Here is a 17,180-nt window from a genome sequence, read left to right as displayed (position 1 = left end):
CATAAAGCTTATAACACCAAGATCTACTGTCAACAACACAAGTAATCTTAAGACTGTATTGTCCAAAGTTTATAAATGCTCCAGGTGAGGCTCGAACTCACAACCTCGGCATGACTGTGCAGCGTACTGTCTTATAAGTACCGCGCGCTGACCGATTGCGCCACTGGAGCTTATGTTTCTCTCGAATATTAATCTGTAGCTATGATCAATTTTTGTGTGTGTTGATGATGTTGTGTTGCTGGTGTGATGCTGTAAAAGAATGATCACACACTTCAGTCTTTCTCTGATTTAAATTCAAAATGTGAAAGCTTTCAACATATTTACATTTTCGTTATAAAATTCAAAATTCATTGCTCCTTCTCCAGACTTTAAATTGAATTATACCTGATATACTTCTGATTCACAAGCAGTTTTGAATGTGAATCCTTTGAATAATTGAGTCAAAAGATAACACAAACATGTTCATCAACACTCAACTAAGTTTTATTTTCCCTTTTGATGTTCAGTTGTTAGTGCATTAATGAGGAGAGTTACTGCATAAACATTGCACTAACATAAATGTGTGTCTTTTAATGCTTTCATTTCCAGTGGTGCAATCGGTCAGCTCGTGATACTTATAAGACAGTATGTTGCAGAGCAGTGCTGAGGTTGTGAGTTCAAGCCTCACTTGGAGCAGTTGTATTGGTACTTTTATTTCAGTAAATAATCTGTATACTTGTGTCACCACTGATCAAATTATATATCAATCCGATCAGTAGATTTGTAATATTTTACTGGATGGATTTTTACTGGAAATGTGGAAACATCAATTCCATGGCAGCTAAAGTCAGAAAGATTCATCCTCTTGGAACCATGAATATCTGCATGAAACTTCATTGTTAAACCAGCATGCTGCAAGTGTGGCTAACATTGTTTTTAAAAAGGCTATAACTGAAAAAAACAGATGTAATCAATAAACGTTTCCTTTTTAACAAAATAAGTAAACTTCTTCTTTTTCCTTTGGTGGTAAGTACTGTTTCTCTCTCTCTTCCTTGACGAACTTCCTTTCCAAAATGTAACACTGCTTCTGAACATCCCTATTGTAATAGTTCCGATACTCTTATCCTGCTTATCAACTGTAAATATTGAGAATAAATTATGTAAATATGTACCCGCTGTTACATGTGTGACTAACACAGGACCAACAACAACAAATAAATCTAAATGTATCAGCATGCAATGAATTTTTTCACATGTTTCAGGGAGGAAGTGGAGCAAATAAAACAAGGATGTTATGTTTACATCTATATCTTGCTTTAATCTGTAGAATACAAAAATGGCAAAACTATACACATTTCGGCCAAAAAATACACTTTAGGTACTGAAGACTGGTTGGCATTAACTCTATAAGGGCAGAAAAGACAAGATCAGTCTACAAAAAAAATGTAAAGATCAGTAACTGTCTTACAACTTTTTTATGGTGACTACAGAGAAACAAACATCACAAATCACAAAGGGAAGAGAGAGAGAGCTCCAATGGCAGCAACTGAGTGGATTTAAGAACAAAATAAGTTTTAATATTTTTAAAAGACTGGAAACAGGGCGGAAAATATCCAGAGGAAACTAATATCCACTGACCAGCACCTCTATGGAAGCTCAGCTTGCAATTATAACATTTACACCATATTCCATAGTTCTCTGAAACTGATAAATATGAAACCTAAATGATCAGTGGCTTTAAATGATATGTGGTTTGTAAAAAAATAAAAAGGAAAATTGAGCTTATGTGACCAAATAAAAAGCACTTTAACCAATTTGATCCTTTAGACTTTAACTTAATAAAATGTAAAATTTAAAACTTAATTTAATGTGATTTTGTCTTCATAAGAAAATTATGCCATTTCCAGGGTACAGCTCTTTATTTGCTTTGATTATTCATTTTTTCCTGCAGGTTTTATAACGCTTCCTTAAACATTGTTAAAAGTCTCATGTCACTCGTGGGCAATCCCACCACACACACACACACACACACACACACATACACAGGACACACTGGACTGTGATTTAGTGTCACTTTTCAGAAGCTTTTCCATCGGAAGGCGGAGAGGATGGCGTGGATGAAGTAGAGAAGTGTGGCCAAGAAGGCGAATACCTAAAACACACACAAGTAAACAGAGAACAGGCTTGAATACACTTCTTGAGTATCATTCTAAGATAACCATTACAGCATAAAAACATGCAGTTCTCACCACAGCTGCGATGTCAATCTGGTAAATTCTTAGTGTGCCTATCTTCATCAACATGGTGATGTAAGCTAGATCCACCCCTGCACTGAGGTAGAAGACTGCTGCGATGAAGTGATAAAAGAAGTCCTAGACACACACAGAATGAAAATATTACAACATGGCCACAGCCCATCACTCTTTCTTTCCCATTTCATTCTGTTTTTCTGTTTCTCTGTCTCGGGTCTTACAGCAGCAGCCCAGCCGGGGTTGTTCTTATGACCGCCAGCAGCGAAGATGATCATCCAGAGGAAGGTAATGACGAAGCAGAAGACAGAGACAAACATCACCCAGCCCAGAGGGTTTGGAGGCATAACGTGGGTTGATGCTACCAGGATCCAGACCAAACCACCAAACACCTGCAGAGATGGTGGGAATGGGTGGTGTAATGGTTTTTGAGATTTGAAAATATGTGTTTATGCAAAAGTGACCTTAAAGTACAAGTAAAATTCCAGCCACAAATATTTTTCTATGAGTTGATTGGGTTTCTTTTTTTTTTTTTGGGGGGGGGGGGGGGGGGGGTTATTTTGTTTTTTTGCATAGGTTTTTTCGGAACCAGCAAGGAACATATTTGGACTCTATGCTTACCCACCTATACTGGAAAACTTACTGCACCTATCTGTTGGCTTCACCTTGCAAAGCTCCCATAATTCAAGGTAACCCAAAAACAAGTTTACTGCTATTTAAATGTACACAGTGTCCTGGATACACCTCTGTCATGACTGACATAACATCATGCTGTATTGAAAAAGACTTGAAACAAACAATTGAGACTGTATTTTTTAAGGAAAATGTTTTCAAAGGTAATAAAATAAGTAACCAGTAGGGGTATTTTCTCATAGACTTCTATACAATCTGACTTTTTGCAGCCAGCGAAGTCGACCCCAGCTGGCCATCAGAAAGACTTCTTCATTGGTTTCACTTTTCAGACCCTTCATTTCTTTTACAGTTTATGGTTCAATTCCCCTATTTCTCCATCTTTAAATTCTCCTTTTTATTGTGCCACTGAGACAGTAGCTCCAGCAGGTCACTAGAATGCTGCAATCAGTCTAATTTCTTGCTAAGATGAACATTTTTTGCAGTGCAGTAATTCCCTAAAGACATGAACTCCTACCAGCAGAATTGTGTTTTGATACTTTTGGTTTCTTAGGCGGCTATTTTCCCCCAAAGTGACGTGTGCCCTACATATGTATTTCCTTTCGCTCTAATTGGGCTGCGGCGCCATGACAGTTTAGAAGTGGATGAATGCAGCATATGTGAAACAGCATACGTTCCTAACTGTAGCTCTGATACTAATGAAACCTTTATTTACCCTCGATGATAAATCCGAGTCTCCGCTCATTTTGCTGTTTAGTCATACATCGCTACCATTATTTTGACTGGGACAGTGCTTGATAGGCCGCCTGTGTTATTGATTAAACATTACGTGGAGTCAGGCAGATTCACACACCTAGACATGGATCACATACTTCACTGGATTTACTTTAAATCTAAACTACATGTTTCTATGTTATGACATTACATACAAATGCCTTTTTCAGTTTGCAGTGTGAATGTAAATACAAAGTTAAAAGTTATCAAAAACAAAGAAAAGCAAATAACAAATCAACAAAATCTCTCTCCAAATCTCTCTCAGTGTTGACTAAACAAACACATACTCTTTGCTTTCTATAGGTCTTAGAGCCATGAGTCCATATACCACTTTTATTGACTATTAACTTTAGTGTTGAATCAACTATTGTAAACAACTTATTTCTATATCAACACGTTCATCTTACATAAAAATGATCTCACTGCATGGTGAAATAATCTCTGATGGTTTTTTCTAAATTGTTACTTTCAAAACGCATTCTTTCTTCAATGCTTCATTTTCAAACATTGGAAATGCAAGACACTGACACACTTTCTATTAACTAATCTAACTTGCTACATTAATTCTGTTTGTTGAAAAAAAAAGACTTCATTATTTGTCTTTTACTAGGAGGGTTTCATAAACAAAAATATATCTAGACATACAACTGTATTTCAGTGCCATGTGAACTTTTAATCTTTTGACCTGTCTGCCACCAAAACAATGAAAATAAGAGTCTAACACTCAAAACAGGTGCACTTAATCAGTTTAAATTGGCCAATTAATGAGAGGAAAACAGGGAAGCCATCTGAGAGGCTGAAAGAAAAAGGCCAAATGTTTTGAGTGCAGTTTCTTGGTTCAGTGAATTACTGGTCACCATTAACTGTGACAAAAAAGTTAATATGCTGTTTATATGCGTATATACATATATGTTTATATGTTGTTACATGTTAATATGCTTTTTCCACAAAAAAGTCAAATCACTATATACCTCATTCAGGCACATGTGTGATGATAAAAGCATAGGGAAATACTGTACACCTGACCTATTCTGCAGCAAGTCAATGCAATCAACAGTTTATCAATTCATGTAACGTTCATGTCTCATGTTCATTAAGGTGAGATTGTTTCATGTTTGACCCAAATTAGTGTAAGCAAACAGGTGATTTGACTACAGTTACAGTTTCTGATTTTTTTATCTCTCTATTTTAGCTTTCCTAATGAACTATAGTTTTACATGAGGGGCAACATCAACCGTTTTTCTTCACATGTCCATTCAGCCTGCTCCAAGTGTTTTATTGGTGAAAGTAAAACTGTAAACATGCTCGTATGCTTATTGATATTCAAAAAAGATGTTGAAGAAAAGCCTCAGGCCAATTAGAGTGTGTGCAAATTTGCATGTTTTTATGCCAGTAGAAGCATGATGACGCAGGGCATTATTAACCATACTACCCAAAAGTATATAAAGCAGTTAAATAAGCACCAACCTTCAACATCTACAGCAGTAAAATGCAACATGCATGTCAATACAGCAGCAATACTAACCCAAACACATCAATTATATATTAGTAAAACACTGACAGGGAACATTTTACTGCACAATGAATATATTTAAATGCATTTAGCTAAAAAGTATTTGAATGCATGACTTTTACTTGCAGTGGAGTGTTCACAGTTTACTGGGATCTTAATACTCCTTCCATCACTGCCACTCAACCAACCCTTCCCTTGATAAATAAAAGCTAAAAGAAACAACCTAAAATTGCTTGTCAGACAAATAATCACCTTATTCAAAGCAGTTAGGTTCCCAGCAGTCATATGAGTGGTTTCTATCTTTTGTCATCATTCTTGGAGACGATGAGTTGACCGCATTCTTTCTTAGATTGATAGCACAAATACAATATAAGTGAAATGTGAGATGTGAAAAGACGTTGGTGCTGCTCCCGTGTGAGGAATATGTTTCATCATCTCCCATTTCTCCACAATGCATATTTGTGCACTTTTATTCAAAGAGTCGAAGCATTAATGGATAGATGTTAAGTAAGAATTAATATTATTATGTGCACTCATTGAAAAAATGTCATTTTGTTCCTCTGTAGCTCCAAAAATAACAATATTTATATTGTGTCTATTAACTATTGTGCATTTTGTCCCTTAACTTGAATTGTATTATTTTGTAGAAAATGAATGAATGTATGCTGTAATATTGTATCTGAAATCATTGGAAATGAAATAAAATAACCAGGAATTTAGAGCCAAAAATAGGAATAATAATCTATCATAACCGATTTCAAGGTTGGCTGCTCTGTCTTCTGTCTTCTGTCTTCGTCCACTCACCAGTTCAGGAAGGTAAAATATATCCGGGGCCGTGGTGCAGATCCCCAGTCCGCTGGGCAGGCTCCCCATAGGCTGAGCGGTAGTTGCAGCCATCTCTGCCTTCCTGCCCTCTCCTCTGAACTAATGGAGCAGCAGCAGGTGTTACTGACCCTTATATGAAAGCTAAGTTAGCAGCCAAACCTGTTCTGCTCCCGTCCCACAACAGCTCCTCACACTGGTACAAACCGGACACACCCATCAGCTCACAGCACCCAGGGCTAGCTGGTGTCTAATGTGAGCTGGTGACCTGTGAAGGGATTTTGAAACAACCAGAGGAGGAATTTTGTGTCCCGGGGCCACAGCTGATATATCTTCATTGTTGCTGCTGAGTAAAGAAACAGCTCAGTGAGTTTAAGGTCTTACTGACTTTATGGCCCTTCTGTTAGCTGAGTGCCTGCAGCCTCTATTTGTACTGCACACAGGGGCTTTAACAGGAGCTTCTTTTCAAAATATATGGTTCGATTTACGGGTAACTACATTTCAATTGAACCACTTCAACCTCACAGACACTTGAGCACACAAATCATTTATTTCCAGATGACAGAGTGGGATGGGAAAGATGTCAGTTTTGGTAACAATCTCAAAGAGAAACAGACTTGTTGCCTGACTCTGCAGCCCCCTCAGCTCTTTCAGTGCTTCTGTATCTTCCAGCTCATTTATGGGGTTGCTTTTGTGTCTTTATTATGCAATAAAAACAGAATAGGTTTGAGAGAAAAACCTTTTACACACTTCAATCAAAACATGTTAGGGCAAAACTGTCAACACATTTTGTATTGCAACTAAAATAAATCTGTGGTTAGAAATGAATTATTGTGGATAAAAAACTATTGTTTGCAAGTCTAAAACTTCAAAAGTCAAAACTTTTCCTACGAACCCAATAATAGTGTTTGCAAATCTAAAACTTTTGAATCGAAATCATTTTCTTATTCACAAATTAATTTTAATTGCAATAAAACATTTTTTTTAACAGTTTTGCCCTCAAACCTGTTTGATTTCATACTAAAGACACAAAACTAATCCCATACCTCATTATTTAGGTTTTTAGAGCCTCCAACTATACTGTTATGTTTTTGGGGTTTTTTTTGTTCCTTTATTGGCAAAAAAAAAATGCTGCTTTAAAATTCTAGTCAAAATCCCAGATTCTGGGCAATTTCTGGGCAAATTGTGTTCCACTGACTTCATAGAACCTAAATCTATGAAATGATGAATGAGAAGAATGAAGAAAAAGCAGGTCACAGCCTTTTATCAAGATACAGTCCTACTATTTTGTTTTTGAGCACAAGGTAAGATCAAAACATGATCTTCATATACAGTAGATGTTATTATTTACATGCAGAGATAAAAAGTACAGACACAGATAGGAGTTGCAGCTTTCTAGCCTCGATACATGTAAAAAAAACCAGGTGTAATCTCCCAGAGAAGTTGTGCCCCAGGCTACAGTGTCTAATACTGCCACCTGACAGTGCACTACAGGTAAGTCAGAGAGGGGGAGGAGACAATAACCCATTCTAAAGCTTCTTTGTCTTTTTTGAAGAGCAGAGATACAATTGTCTTAAAGTTTCCATATCATCCAGTCTGCTCTGACTCAGACTACTGTTCTTTGTGATGTTCTGCACATAATAGTTGTTTAACTTGAACTGAAGCCTGAAGTCTGTTTTGATTGGACAGTTTTCAGTAGCGTAGTGGTTTTTAAATTACAGCCAATCAGGTGGATTTTGTGGAGATAGACTTGAAATAAAGCCTAGAAATAACAGTTGAGATTTAAAAACACAAATGCTGTAAAGCAGTTCAACAAAATAAGTATTTACCTGGTACAAATGTGCAAGGTATGTGTTTGAGGACATGCTTATAATGTATATATTAGGATTCAGAATTAGTTTTGTTAATTGTTTAATTGATGAGGTCATTTATACTGGCACATAATAAAATATGATATAAAATGGGGAGAAAAACCTTTGTAAAGGTGACACAGACTGTAATCATTTAGGGTTTGTTTTTTTTCGCTTTTAAAAAAAGATTCTATTATAACATCTTCTTGGTGAAGAAATTAATGGTGAAATGTATTTTCCCAACATGTAATTTCTCTCTCTCTGAGGTGAAACACAAAATGTGTTGTTTGAATGTCCAATTAATTTATTTCACATCATAGTTTCCAAAAATACATGTAAAGTGAAATCATCTGAATATTTACATCCTCAGATTTTTGGAAGTTTTCATAAAAACATGGAAACATCTATGCATACTGTACATCAAAACTGAGCCTGTCAAAAACTTGTGTAAGTCAATAAGAAGACTTGTGGTGGTTAAAGGTGAGTGTTTTATTCACTAGACATTTTTGTTTTGTTCATAATAAACAAGGAGAAAAGATTGCTCTAGGTTAACTAATGCTAAGTTAAATGCGACTTTGATTTGTAGAAATGTTTACTCCATATATGTTAAGATTGTGAAGTCACCAGTGACAAATTACACTTAATTTCTCTATAAAAATTTCTCCAGCCCATTTTCAAATACAACCCACAGGAGTGTTTCCAAAAAAAGTCAACAAAAACAAAAAAGAAGAGTTAAAAAAAAGCAGTTTAAAAAATGTACGTCACCATAAATCTATCTTAAAATATCATGTACCATGTACCTGCTCCTAGATATTTAATTACATCTGTGGTTGAATAAGTTATTTACACTCATTAGCCTTCCTTAAAGTATATATTTCTTTATTTCTGACACATTAATTTTGTTCAAACAAATTTTAACCAAATTGCTGCCTTTGTGATTAAGAAAAAAGTAAATTTGGGGGGAATAATGTTCAATTCAACCTCACTTACAAGACCAATAGACATTTATCAAAAACCTGCTCGTTTTCCACTCATTCATTGGCACTTTGGTTCAAAAGCAAGTTCAGGGACATGTAAATAAAAACAACAGAAACACAAAAGCTCATTCTCTGTTTAGTCCAATGACAGCTCAGCTGGGTTATTTAGTTTCATATTTAGTTTGTCTTTCTTTCTCCTTTTGGTGTTCTTGTTGTTGGTTTGTGTTTTGTCTTATTAGTTCTTCTTCCATCGAATGGCAGAGAAAATGGCATGGAGAAAGTAGAGGAGAGTGGCCACATAGGACATCACCTGGAAACACAAACACAAATGATCACAGATTATATCTTTAAACATCTTAGTCACTCTTCAAAATGTATTTATTTATTCTTGACAGACCTTAAGTTGGAACAATCACAAAATGCTGTTTATGTTGTTATAATTGATATAAAAATTCTAAGTATGTATAGTGTGTGTGTGTGTGTGTGTTTGACATACCACAGCAGCAATGTCCAGCCGGTAGATTTTGAGAAGTTCAAATATGGTTGAAGGCGACAACCCCACGGCTTCCGCAGTCCTCAGAGCCGTGTGATTCACTATGGTGATGAAAGCCAGATCCACCGATGCACTGAGGTAGAAAACCACCGCCAGGAAATGATACAGCACATCCTACAAACACAGTTTGGAGAAAGAATGACGGTTAAAGCAGAAACGGTTTATCTATCTATCTATCTATCTATCTATCTATCTATCTATCTATCTATCTATCTATCTATCTATCTGTCTATCTGTCTATCTGTCTATCCGTCTATCATCCATCCATCCATCCATCCATCCATCCATCCATCTATCTATCTATCTATCTATCTATCTATCTATCTATCTATCTATCTATCTATCTATCTATCTATCTATCTATCCATCCATCCATCCATCCATCCATCCATCCATCCATCCATCCATCCATCCATCTATCTATCTATCTATCTATCTATCTATCTATCTATCTATCTGTCCCTCCGTCCATCTGTCTGTCTGTGTCTTACCAGTGAGGGCCAGATGCTGCTCTGATTGGCTCCACAGAGGAAGATGAAGAACCAGAGCGTCGTCAGAACAAAGCAGAAGACAGACACGAACATCACCCAGCCCAGAGGGTTTTCTGGATTGACACGAGTCGATGCCACCAGGATCCACACCAAACCTCCGAACACCTGCAGGGTCACACAGGTGAGGGAGAGGAGACAGAGAGGTGAAGAGAATTAGTCAGAGAAATGAAGAGAGACAGAGGGATGGATTTGAACTTTTCGGCAACTGGTGTACATTATAATTAGAGTTTTGTCCTGTATGACAGTCACAGACAAAATTGGATTTACTACAAACAAACTACAAACAAACAAACAACAGAAAATGTCTAAAAGCTGCTGTGTAACTACCAATAGGGTAAAGAATCCATAACTACGTTTATAAAACCTGAAGAACTGGAAAAACTGCACTTTTAAGAGAACAAAGTTGATCCTGAAAGTATATATTTCAACATTAACTTATATGTATGCAGTGCATTTTGTCACTAAGTCATATCCAGAGTCAGTTTTAGGCTAACTACATTTCTGTAAGATAAGCTAAGGCATTCAACACTATAACTCGTGTTGTAGTACAATGTGGATCATTCAGAATGCTCTGCAGTACTAAGTGCTTTAGCTTGCTAACATAGAGCTGACTTGTCCTTTCTGGTAAACATAGATTCCTTAAATAACCGTATGATATGTTAAAAATCTAGTAGTTGTAGCTAGAAACAGGCATTTTGTTTGCATTTCAGCCCAGAGTGATGTATTGGTGCTTTGTCTCATTCGCAAATGTGAATGAATGCAAGTCAGACACCATCAGCGCTGCCACTCATTGTTAAACAGCAATCTGTAGTCAGCATTTCCATAAGTTGAGGACTTGCAAGAAACCAATAAAAAAAAGACTATGATCGATGCAGCAGAGGTCAAGATATCCTGATGTTTGGATCCTACATTTCCCATAATGCAACTCAACAGCATCAGATTTTTATTCTTCCATAGCTTGTAACACATGTTTTTGTTTTGTTCATTTGTAGTCTACAAGTGCATTGTCTATCATTTAGACTTGAGAAAGGTGAAGTGCCCCTTTAAGTTGGGCCTAAGAGTTCTGTCACTCTTGGGTGTACTTTCCTAGTCTTTCTCTCTCCTCCTTTGACAAACACTTTGTTTGAAGGAGTGTTTACATTTAGATAGAGCATGCACCTTCACCTTTTGTTCCATGATAAGAGGCACTTTGAACATACTTTACTTTCGACACTGTTAACAGGAAAACCCTTTTTTTCTTTTAGTGTGCTTTAATTTTTATTGTGCAATGAGACTTTTTCCATTGTCTTGTAACACTAAGACACTAACAGATACATGGTGGGTATAGAGCAGTAGAACTATCTGCTGTGTGAGAGACCTGTGCTGTCCTAACTTTGATTTTCTCCATCTGAGCACAGACCCCACAGGTGTGTCTACAGCTCAGTCCATCACCATTAAGCCCTCAGGTATCACGTGTGCAGGAGCAGAGATGGAGCAAACATTGCAGCAGTGCTGTCAGATCCACACAAGCAGCGTTGCTTTCCAGAGAGGAAATTTACCACAATTGCTGCAACAAATAACCTCCTGAGCCTCTCAGGTGAGGGATTAACACATGTAGAGAGCACAACTGCCCTCACTGCTTTCTGGGAGGAGGAAATTCTACACATTTACTCTGGGAAACCAAACAAAAGGCCATTTCCTATAGTACACACCCAGCTACACTCTGATTTTAGGGAGAAATTTCAACAAGGATAGTCAGGTTGATATGTTGGAAAAGTAAAAAAACTGATGCTCTGGTTAGTTTGATACATTATCTCTGAAACAGACGTGCAATACAGTGACAAACCACTCAGCAATTTAGCAGCAGTCACACCTATAACGGTCTAAACTTAAGTAAACAGAATACTTCTGGCACTTGTAGATTCAGTGTTGTATCTTATGTTGTATCAATAAAAAAATACTGAATCATTGTTCTTTTTACTTTAATAAAGTGAAAATAAGGTTAGAGTCAGCGTGTGACCATCTGTACTAATTTAAATCAGATGATATGCAGCCATCATTTTGGAAATTCAACTTTCAATTCTTAATATAGCTGATGTGTTAAAGTGAAATAATAAATGTTGTCCTTTTTTTGCCAGGTTTCACTCAGCTGTGTAAACACAGTGAGGTCACAACCAAGACAGTCTATTCAATCCAGACGCTACGCTTTTTCTTTCAATGTGACCATATGAAAAGAATGTGCCACACCCAGAAACCTGCAGGTGGTTCAGATATTTCTCTATGATGCATTTATTTAATCCCACAAACTCTGATTTTCACCTCATGTGTCCCCTCGAAGTAACTATGAAGTGATAAATATATTTTTATAACTATATGATGCTTGGACTTACTTATTTCTTTTTTTTTTTTTAAACAATATGCTGTTTATCCAACATATAGGAGAAACAATTCTAGATGTGTTATTTATTTTATGTATTTATATGTGTATATACTTTGAAATAAGCATGTTTTAACATACATACTTCAAGCCATTTTTTCAGTGTATAAGGATGTGATATTTTTCATAATGTTTATAATGTACTTTTACTTGTTAATGCAATGATGTGCTTTTAACTCAATAAGTAATCGTTACTTGTTCTTAATTAAGAGTATAAAAGCTTTTATCCAGAAAACACTGATGTTATACAGGTGCATCTCAATAAATTAGAATATCACAGAAAAGTTTATTTATGTCAGTAATTCAATTCAAAAAGTGGAAATAACTCATTATATAGATTTGATAGAAAGACATTTCATGTCTTAATTTTTTTTATTTATTTCTTCTAATTATAATGGCCATAGCTTACATTAAATGAAGACTTTAAAAAAAAATTTGAATATTATAAAAGACCAATTTTAAAAACTATGTTTAATTTGGAAATGTTGGTCTCTGAAAAGTTTATCCATCTATATGCACTCAATATATGGTTGGGGCTATTTGTCTTGAACTACTGGAAATGGACTTTTCCATCATATTCTAATTAATATGTGTATATGTATATGTATATGTATATGTACCTGTATGTACATGATGGTTTTGTCACTTTTGACAAATAAACAAAACAACTCTGATTAAGTGGTTCTTAATTAGAGAAAATCGGTGAGTGATGAGCCAGTTCAAATGTTAGATTTTTTTTTTATCATGTAACAATTTGTCTCATTTTCACAATGTTTAACTTAAATTCAAACTTTTGATGAGAGAAAGCACATTGGTCAAATAATGGTGGAGCACAGCATAGAAAGAGAGATAGATCGGTGAACAAACACCGTTCACCGCTTTGAAAACACTACATTACTTCATTCAAACATTACATTAATCTAGCATAACAAGCGATATCTGCAAATATTGTGTAAGCCTTATCTCTACTACTCCATATCACACTTATCTACCCCCATACCTGAGGAACATTATGCAGTCATGTTCATTCCAGGTTAAAGGGAATTGGCCTGCCGCCAATTACATTTCCACTAAAAATATCTCTCTTAAGAATAATGTTCTCCGCCAGGTGACTCTGAAATGTTTATGTCAAAATTTAAAAAAAATTCTGCAGCATGATACATGAACATGAACTGAGTATTTGGAACATACAGTCATAAAAAATTATTAGACCACCCTTGTTTTCTCTAATATCTTGTTCATTGTAATGCCTGGCACAACTAAATGTACATTTGTTTGGACAAATATATTGATAACAACAAAAATAGCTCATAAGAGTTTAATTTAAGAGCTGATATCTAGCCATTTTCCATGGTTTTCTTGATGATGATTTTGGTTATTATCAAGATAGATGATAGATAGATAATTGAGGGATTGCTGTACAATGTTTAATGCAGCTGCTTAGGTACTTATTTTTATGGGCATTTTTATATACTGAAAAAATATATTTTGTCCTACTCTTGGAACATATTGTAACAGTTGCGAATCCAAGCTGACTAAAGCTGATATCCTCCAACAAGGAGCTACATTTATAGTCAAAAGATGGATTTTCAAGAGTAGAGTATTCCTTTATATAAGTTGAAGCAAAGCTGCAGCATGATCTTAGTTCAGTATTAAATGTGTGTTTGAAATCATTGCCAACTCAAACAACACCAAACTTATTGTTGCATTGTTTGCAGTCCATTTCATTTATGCACTAAATTTCACCCTGATTAAACATTATTGTGAAACTGTGTGATTGCTAAAGGTAGAGGGTTTGACGTGGCAATGCCACATTTTTGTCTGTCTACTTGTTGGTTTCTCTTTCTGAACTTTCTTTGTTATATATTCATTCAGTTTCATTTCAGTGAAAACGACACTGAGCAGTAGCAAGGGAAAAGCAGCCTCTGTCAGTTATCCTCCCTGCCCATTTTATATCCGTGATCTTTAGATTCACTGTGCCAATTATGGTCGGAGAAGTAAACATTACCAGTACATTTCCACACCTGAGCAGCATGTTTTTTGGCGAGCAGCCACAAAAAAGACCCAAGCCAGCAAGTAAAGCATGTGAGATGATGGTTGGTTTAGATTTACACCTCCCTCTGCAACTAAAGCTGTTTTTCCACCTGTGTCACACAGATTTAATCTTCACTTACCTGTACAGAAACGATGCATAGTCTAACTGTTTCTGAATTCTTATTTTAAACAGGAGTTTATGTATTCAATAAAAATATCTTAATCGAACCAATAGAAACAGACGCCACTCAAGGCAGATAAAGATGATGAGCAAGCTTTCAGTTGTTTCCAGGCAACTCTTAATTGACAGTTTTTACTGAAAAAAGAAAGTCTGTGCGCTAAATTCACACAACAGAGAAATGTGATAAACCAATATGAACCAAGTTTGATTGGGAGCCAAGGTTCACACTGCGATTGCAACTTCCCGACTCGATTCGCTCACTTCAGCCTCTCCCCCTCTCTCGCCCCTGTCTCTGCTGTCTCTACTGTCCTATTACAAAAAAGCCATAAAATCCCCTAGGTAGTTATGGTTAATGATGACAAACTGAGCTTGTGTTAATAAGAGAATTCATATTGCAAAGTTATTGAAAACACTTTCAATATTAAATATTTTAATATGATATGCATCAGTGTTGGAAAGATTTCATTTTGTGAGAGAAAGGCTTTTTTAAAATTTCCACACAGGAGAGAGGCTTTTGAAACATTTAGTCTTTCACTGCCTTGTTGTGAACTGCAGTGTTTGAGGTTCGTGCAGATTATTTTAGGTTTAAGTTTGTAAAGTTTATTTCTGCAAAAAAGTGTATTTATATTTTTATTACAATGTTGAAAATGGTTCAATTTAAATCATGTGATATTGTTGCAAAGGAAAACATTGCAGAAGATGTTGACTACTTGTTGACTAATGAAAATAATTGCTATTCCAAATGTTAGGTGACTTTTTCATTTGATATTTTGCTTTTTCTTGTTAAAACATGGTGAAGTTGCTGTTTTCCTGTTACTATTGCAAGCCGTGTTTTTCACCAGAAACACTTTCCCCTATGGGAACTGTTGACTGGTAAACACTAACTGGTTGTTTTCTGAGTAACAGAACTTGTAATTCTGCCAAGAATAGTTAATGAAAATAGTAGATATGAGTCTCATCAGCCTTTCCTTTTCTCTCTCTCTATCTGTACCAACTCCTCTAATCTTCACGGTTGGTTTGCTGGTCCCTCTGTTGGCTCCACTGATCAAACACAGATGCCTGCTGACCAACATGAGACAAGACAGATCCCTATCTGAAACAGAGACTCGCCTCAGTGGGCCAACGGTGAAACTAGATCAAAATCTAAATGGTGCTGACACGGATGAATCAGGAATGATAGGGGAGATAAAAGAGAGTGTGTAAAAGATCTTAGTCTATGACAGAGTTAAAAGGGATGATGTTCCAAACAGGAAAGAGGGGAAGCATAAGGGGAAAGGCAGACCACCAAAAAGTTAATAAGAACAGGTGAGGAACTTACAAACTCAGGGAGGAAGAACACATCAGGAATGGAGGTAAAGATCCTGCCGCCTGAGGGCAGAACATCACCCGAGGTGGTGGAAGCCATAGTCCAAAACACTTTATGTGTATGCGTGTGATTTCCTCTAGAATGAGATGTGTAGCCTGTTTTAATCTGCTTTTAAAGGCCATCTCTCTCTCCTCCCTCTAAGTCTTCTCTACTCCACCTACCCATCCATTTCTCCGCTCGAAATTACCGGTTTGACAGGTGCTTTTTGGCTTTGTTTGTGCAGCGAGAGGATGTCTCTGGTGTGTGTGTGTGTGTGTGTGTGTGTGTTATGTGGAATAGGGATTTGCATTACAAATATGTTGAAAGAACAAGGTCAAGATCAAGGTGTTAAGGTGAGAGTTTCTTGGGTGTCTTTTACATTAATAATTAATAATGATAAGAAGCCCAAGATGGTACATTCTCTCATCAATGTCGTCATTTATTAGATGGACAAAGTGCTCAGATAGAATGGCAATATGTTAAGTTATGACTCTCATTTAATTCCTGTTTGCTCACATGCTTTAAAGTGTTTTGCTGGATGTGTATGTATTCATCCATGCATTATAAATGATAGTTGTAAACATTATTGTTTCTACCTGAAGATATGATAAGCTCACTCAGTTTAATAAACGGATGTTGTTTTCGTTGAGCACAGCATGAATAAAAAAATAGGCTATGTTACATATTTTTTGGGGGGGATTATGGAATTCACCACCAAGCTATTTGTTCATCCTTTTAGCTCCTTGTCAGCTAAGTGGGGCCTAAGTTTATGTTCATTTCTGAGTCTGCATTGGAACCTGCTGATCTGCATTCCTACTAAGTTCATTTAAAATAAATGGACGGAGGGAGGAAGAAAGGGACGGTCAGTTTGGTCTGTGATCGTGGAGTGTGTAGGAGGATGAGGAAGGACAAACAGGGACACAGATGAAGTGGTTTTGGGTTGAAAAAATGCAGCAAGCAAAGAGAGGAGAGGTCGGGAGTGGCTCAGGTTCAATTTATCACCTGTAACACTGTAGTTTTCCACAGGACACCAGGAAAGAAATTATCCTACTATAGCAAAGACTGCAGGAAGTTTGTGGTCTAAACCAAAAAATAATCCAACAAATCCCCCCTGCCATTAATCTTCTCATCTAAATGTCAATACAAAAGTGAATAAGTGTAATTACCAAAATGTCAAACTCATTTGGTTAATTTTTTGTTGGAGAAGATGTTGAATGCCAATCAGCTGTGAATCACAGCATGTCAGTGGTGTGTGCTTTTGTCTGAGTGTGTCAAACTGACAAACACATGGTGATGGTTTCCAGGA

General features: G+C 36.4%; 2 protein-coding genes and 1 non-coding gene across 3 annotated transcripts; all 3 read right to left on the bottom strand.

Annotated features, from left to right (window-relative positions):
• Positions 1-76: 76 nt before the first annotated feature.
• On the bottom strand, positions 77-170 carry trnai-uau (transfer RNA isoleucine (anticodon UAU)). Its single transcript has 2 exons — positions 133-170; positions 77-112 (listed from the first exon to the last, which is right to left on the bottom strand). It is a non-coding gene; the product is annotated as a tRNA-Ile (tRNA).
• Positions 171-2,056: 1,886 nt separating this feature from the next.
• On the bottom strand, positions 2,057-6,083 carry LOC131993775 (myelin and lymphocyte protein-like). The gene is made up of 4 exons (XM_059359797.1): positions 5,950-6,083; positions 2,453-2,620; positions 2,229-2,351; positions 2,057-2,131 (listed from the first exon to the last, which is right to left on the bottom strand). The coding sequence occupies exons 1-4, from the start codon at positions 6,040-6,042 to the stop codon at positions 2,057-2,059; spliced, it is 459 nt and encodes a 152-aa protein (XP_059215780.1). The 5' UTR covers positions 6,043-6,083.
• A 2,244-nt stretch (positions 6,084-8,327) lies between these two features.
• LOC131993828 (myelin and lymphocyte protein-like) lies at positions 8,328-15,956 on the bottom strand. Its single transcript, XM_059359883.1, has 4 exons — positions 15,848-15,956; positions 9,839-10,003; positions 9,291-9,461; positions 8,328-9,104 (listed from the first exon to the last, which is right to left on the bottom strand). Exons 1-4 carry the CDS (start codon positions 15,932-15,934, stop codon positions 9,030-9,032), a joined length of 498 nt encoding a protein of 165 aa, XP_059215866.1. The 5' UTR covers positions 15,935-15,956; the 3' UTR covers positions 8,328-9,029.
• Positions 15,957-17,180: the final 1,224 nt, after the last annotated feature.

The sequence above is a fragment of the Centropristis striata genome, chromosome 20, assembly GCF_030273125.1.
Source record: "Centropristis striata isolate RG_2023a ecotype Rhode Island chromosome 20, C.striata_1.0, whole genome shotgun sequence".
NCBI classification, from domain to species: Eukaryota; Metazoa; Chordata; class Actinopteri; order Perciformes; family Serranidae; genus Centropristis; species Centropristis striata.
This window is presented reverse-complemented; position numbering and strand designations above follow the sequence as displayed.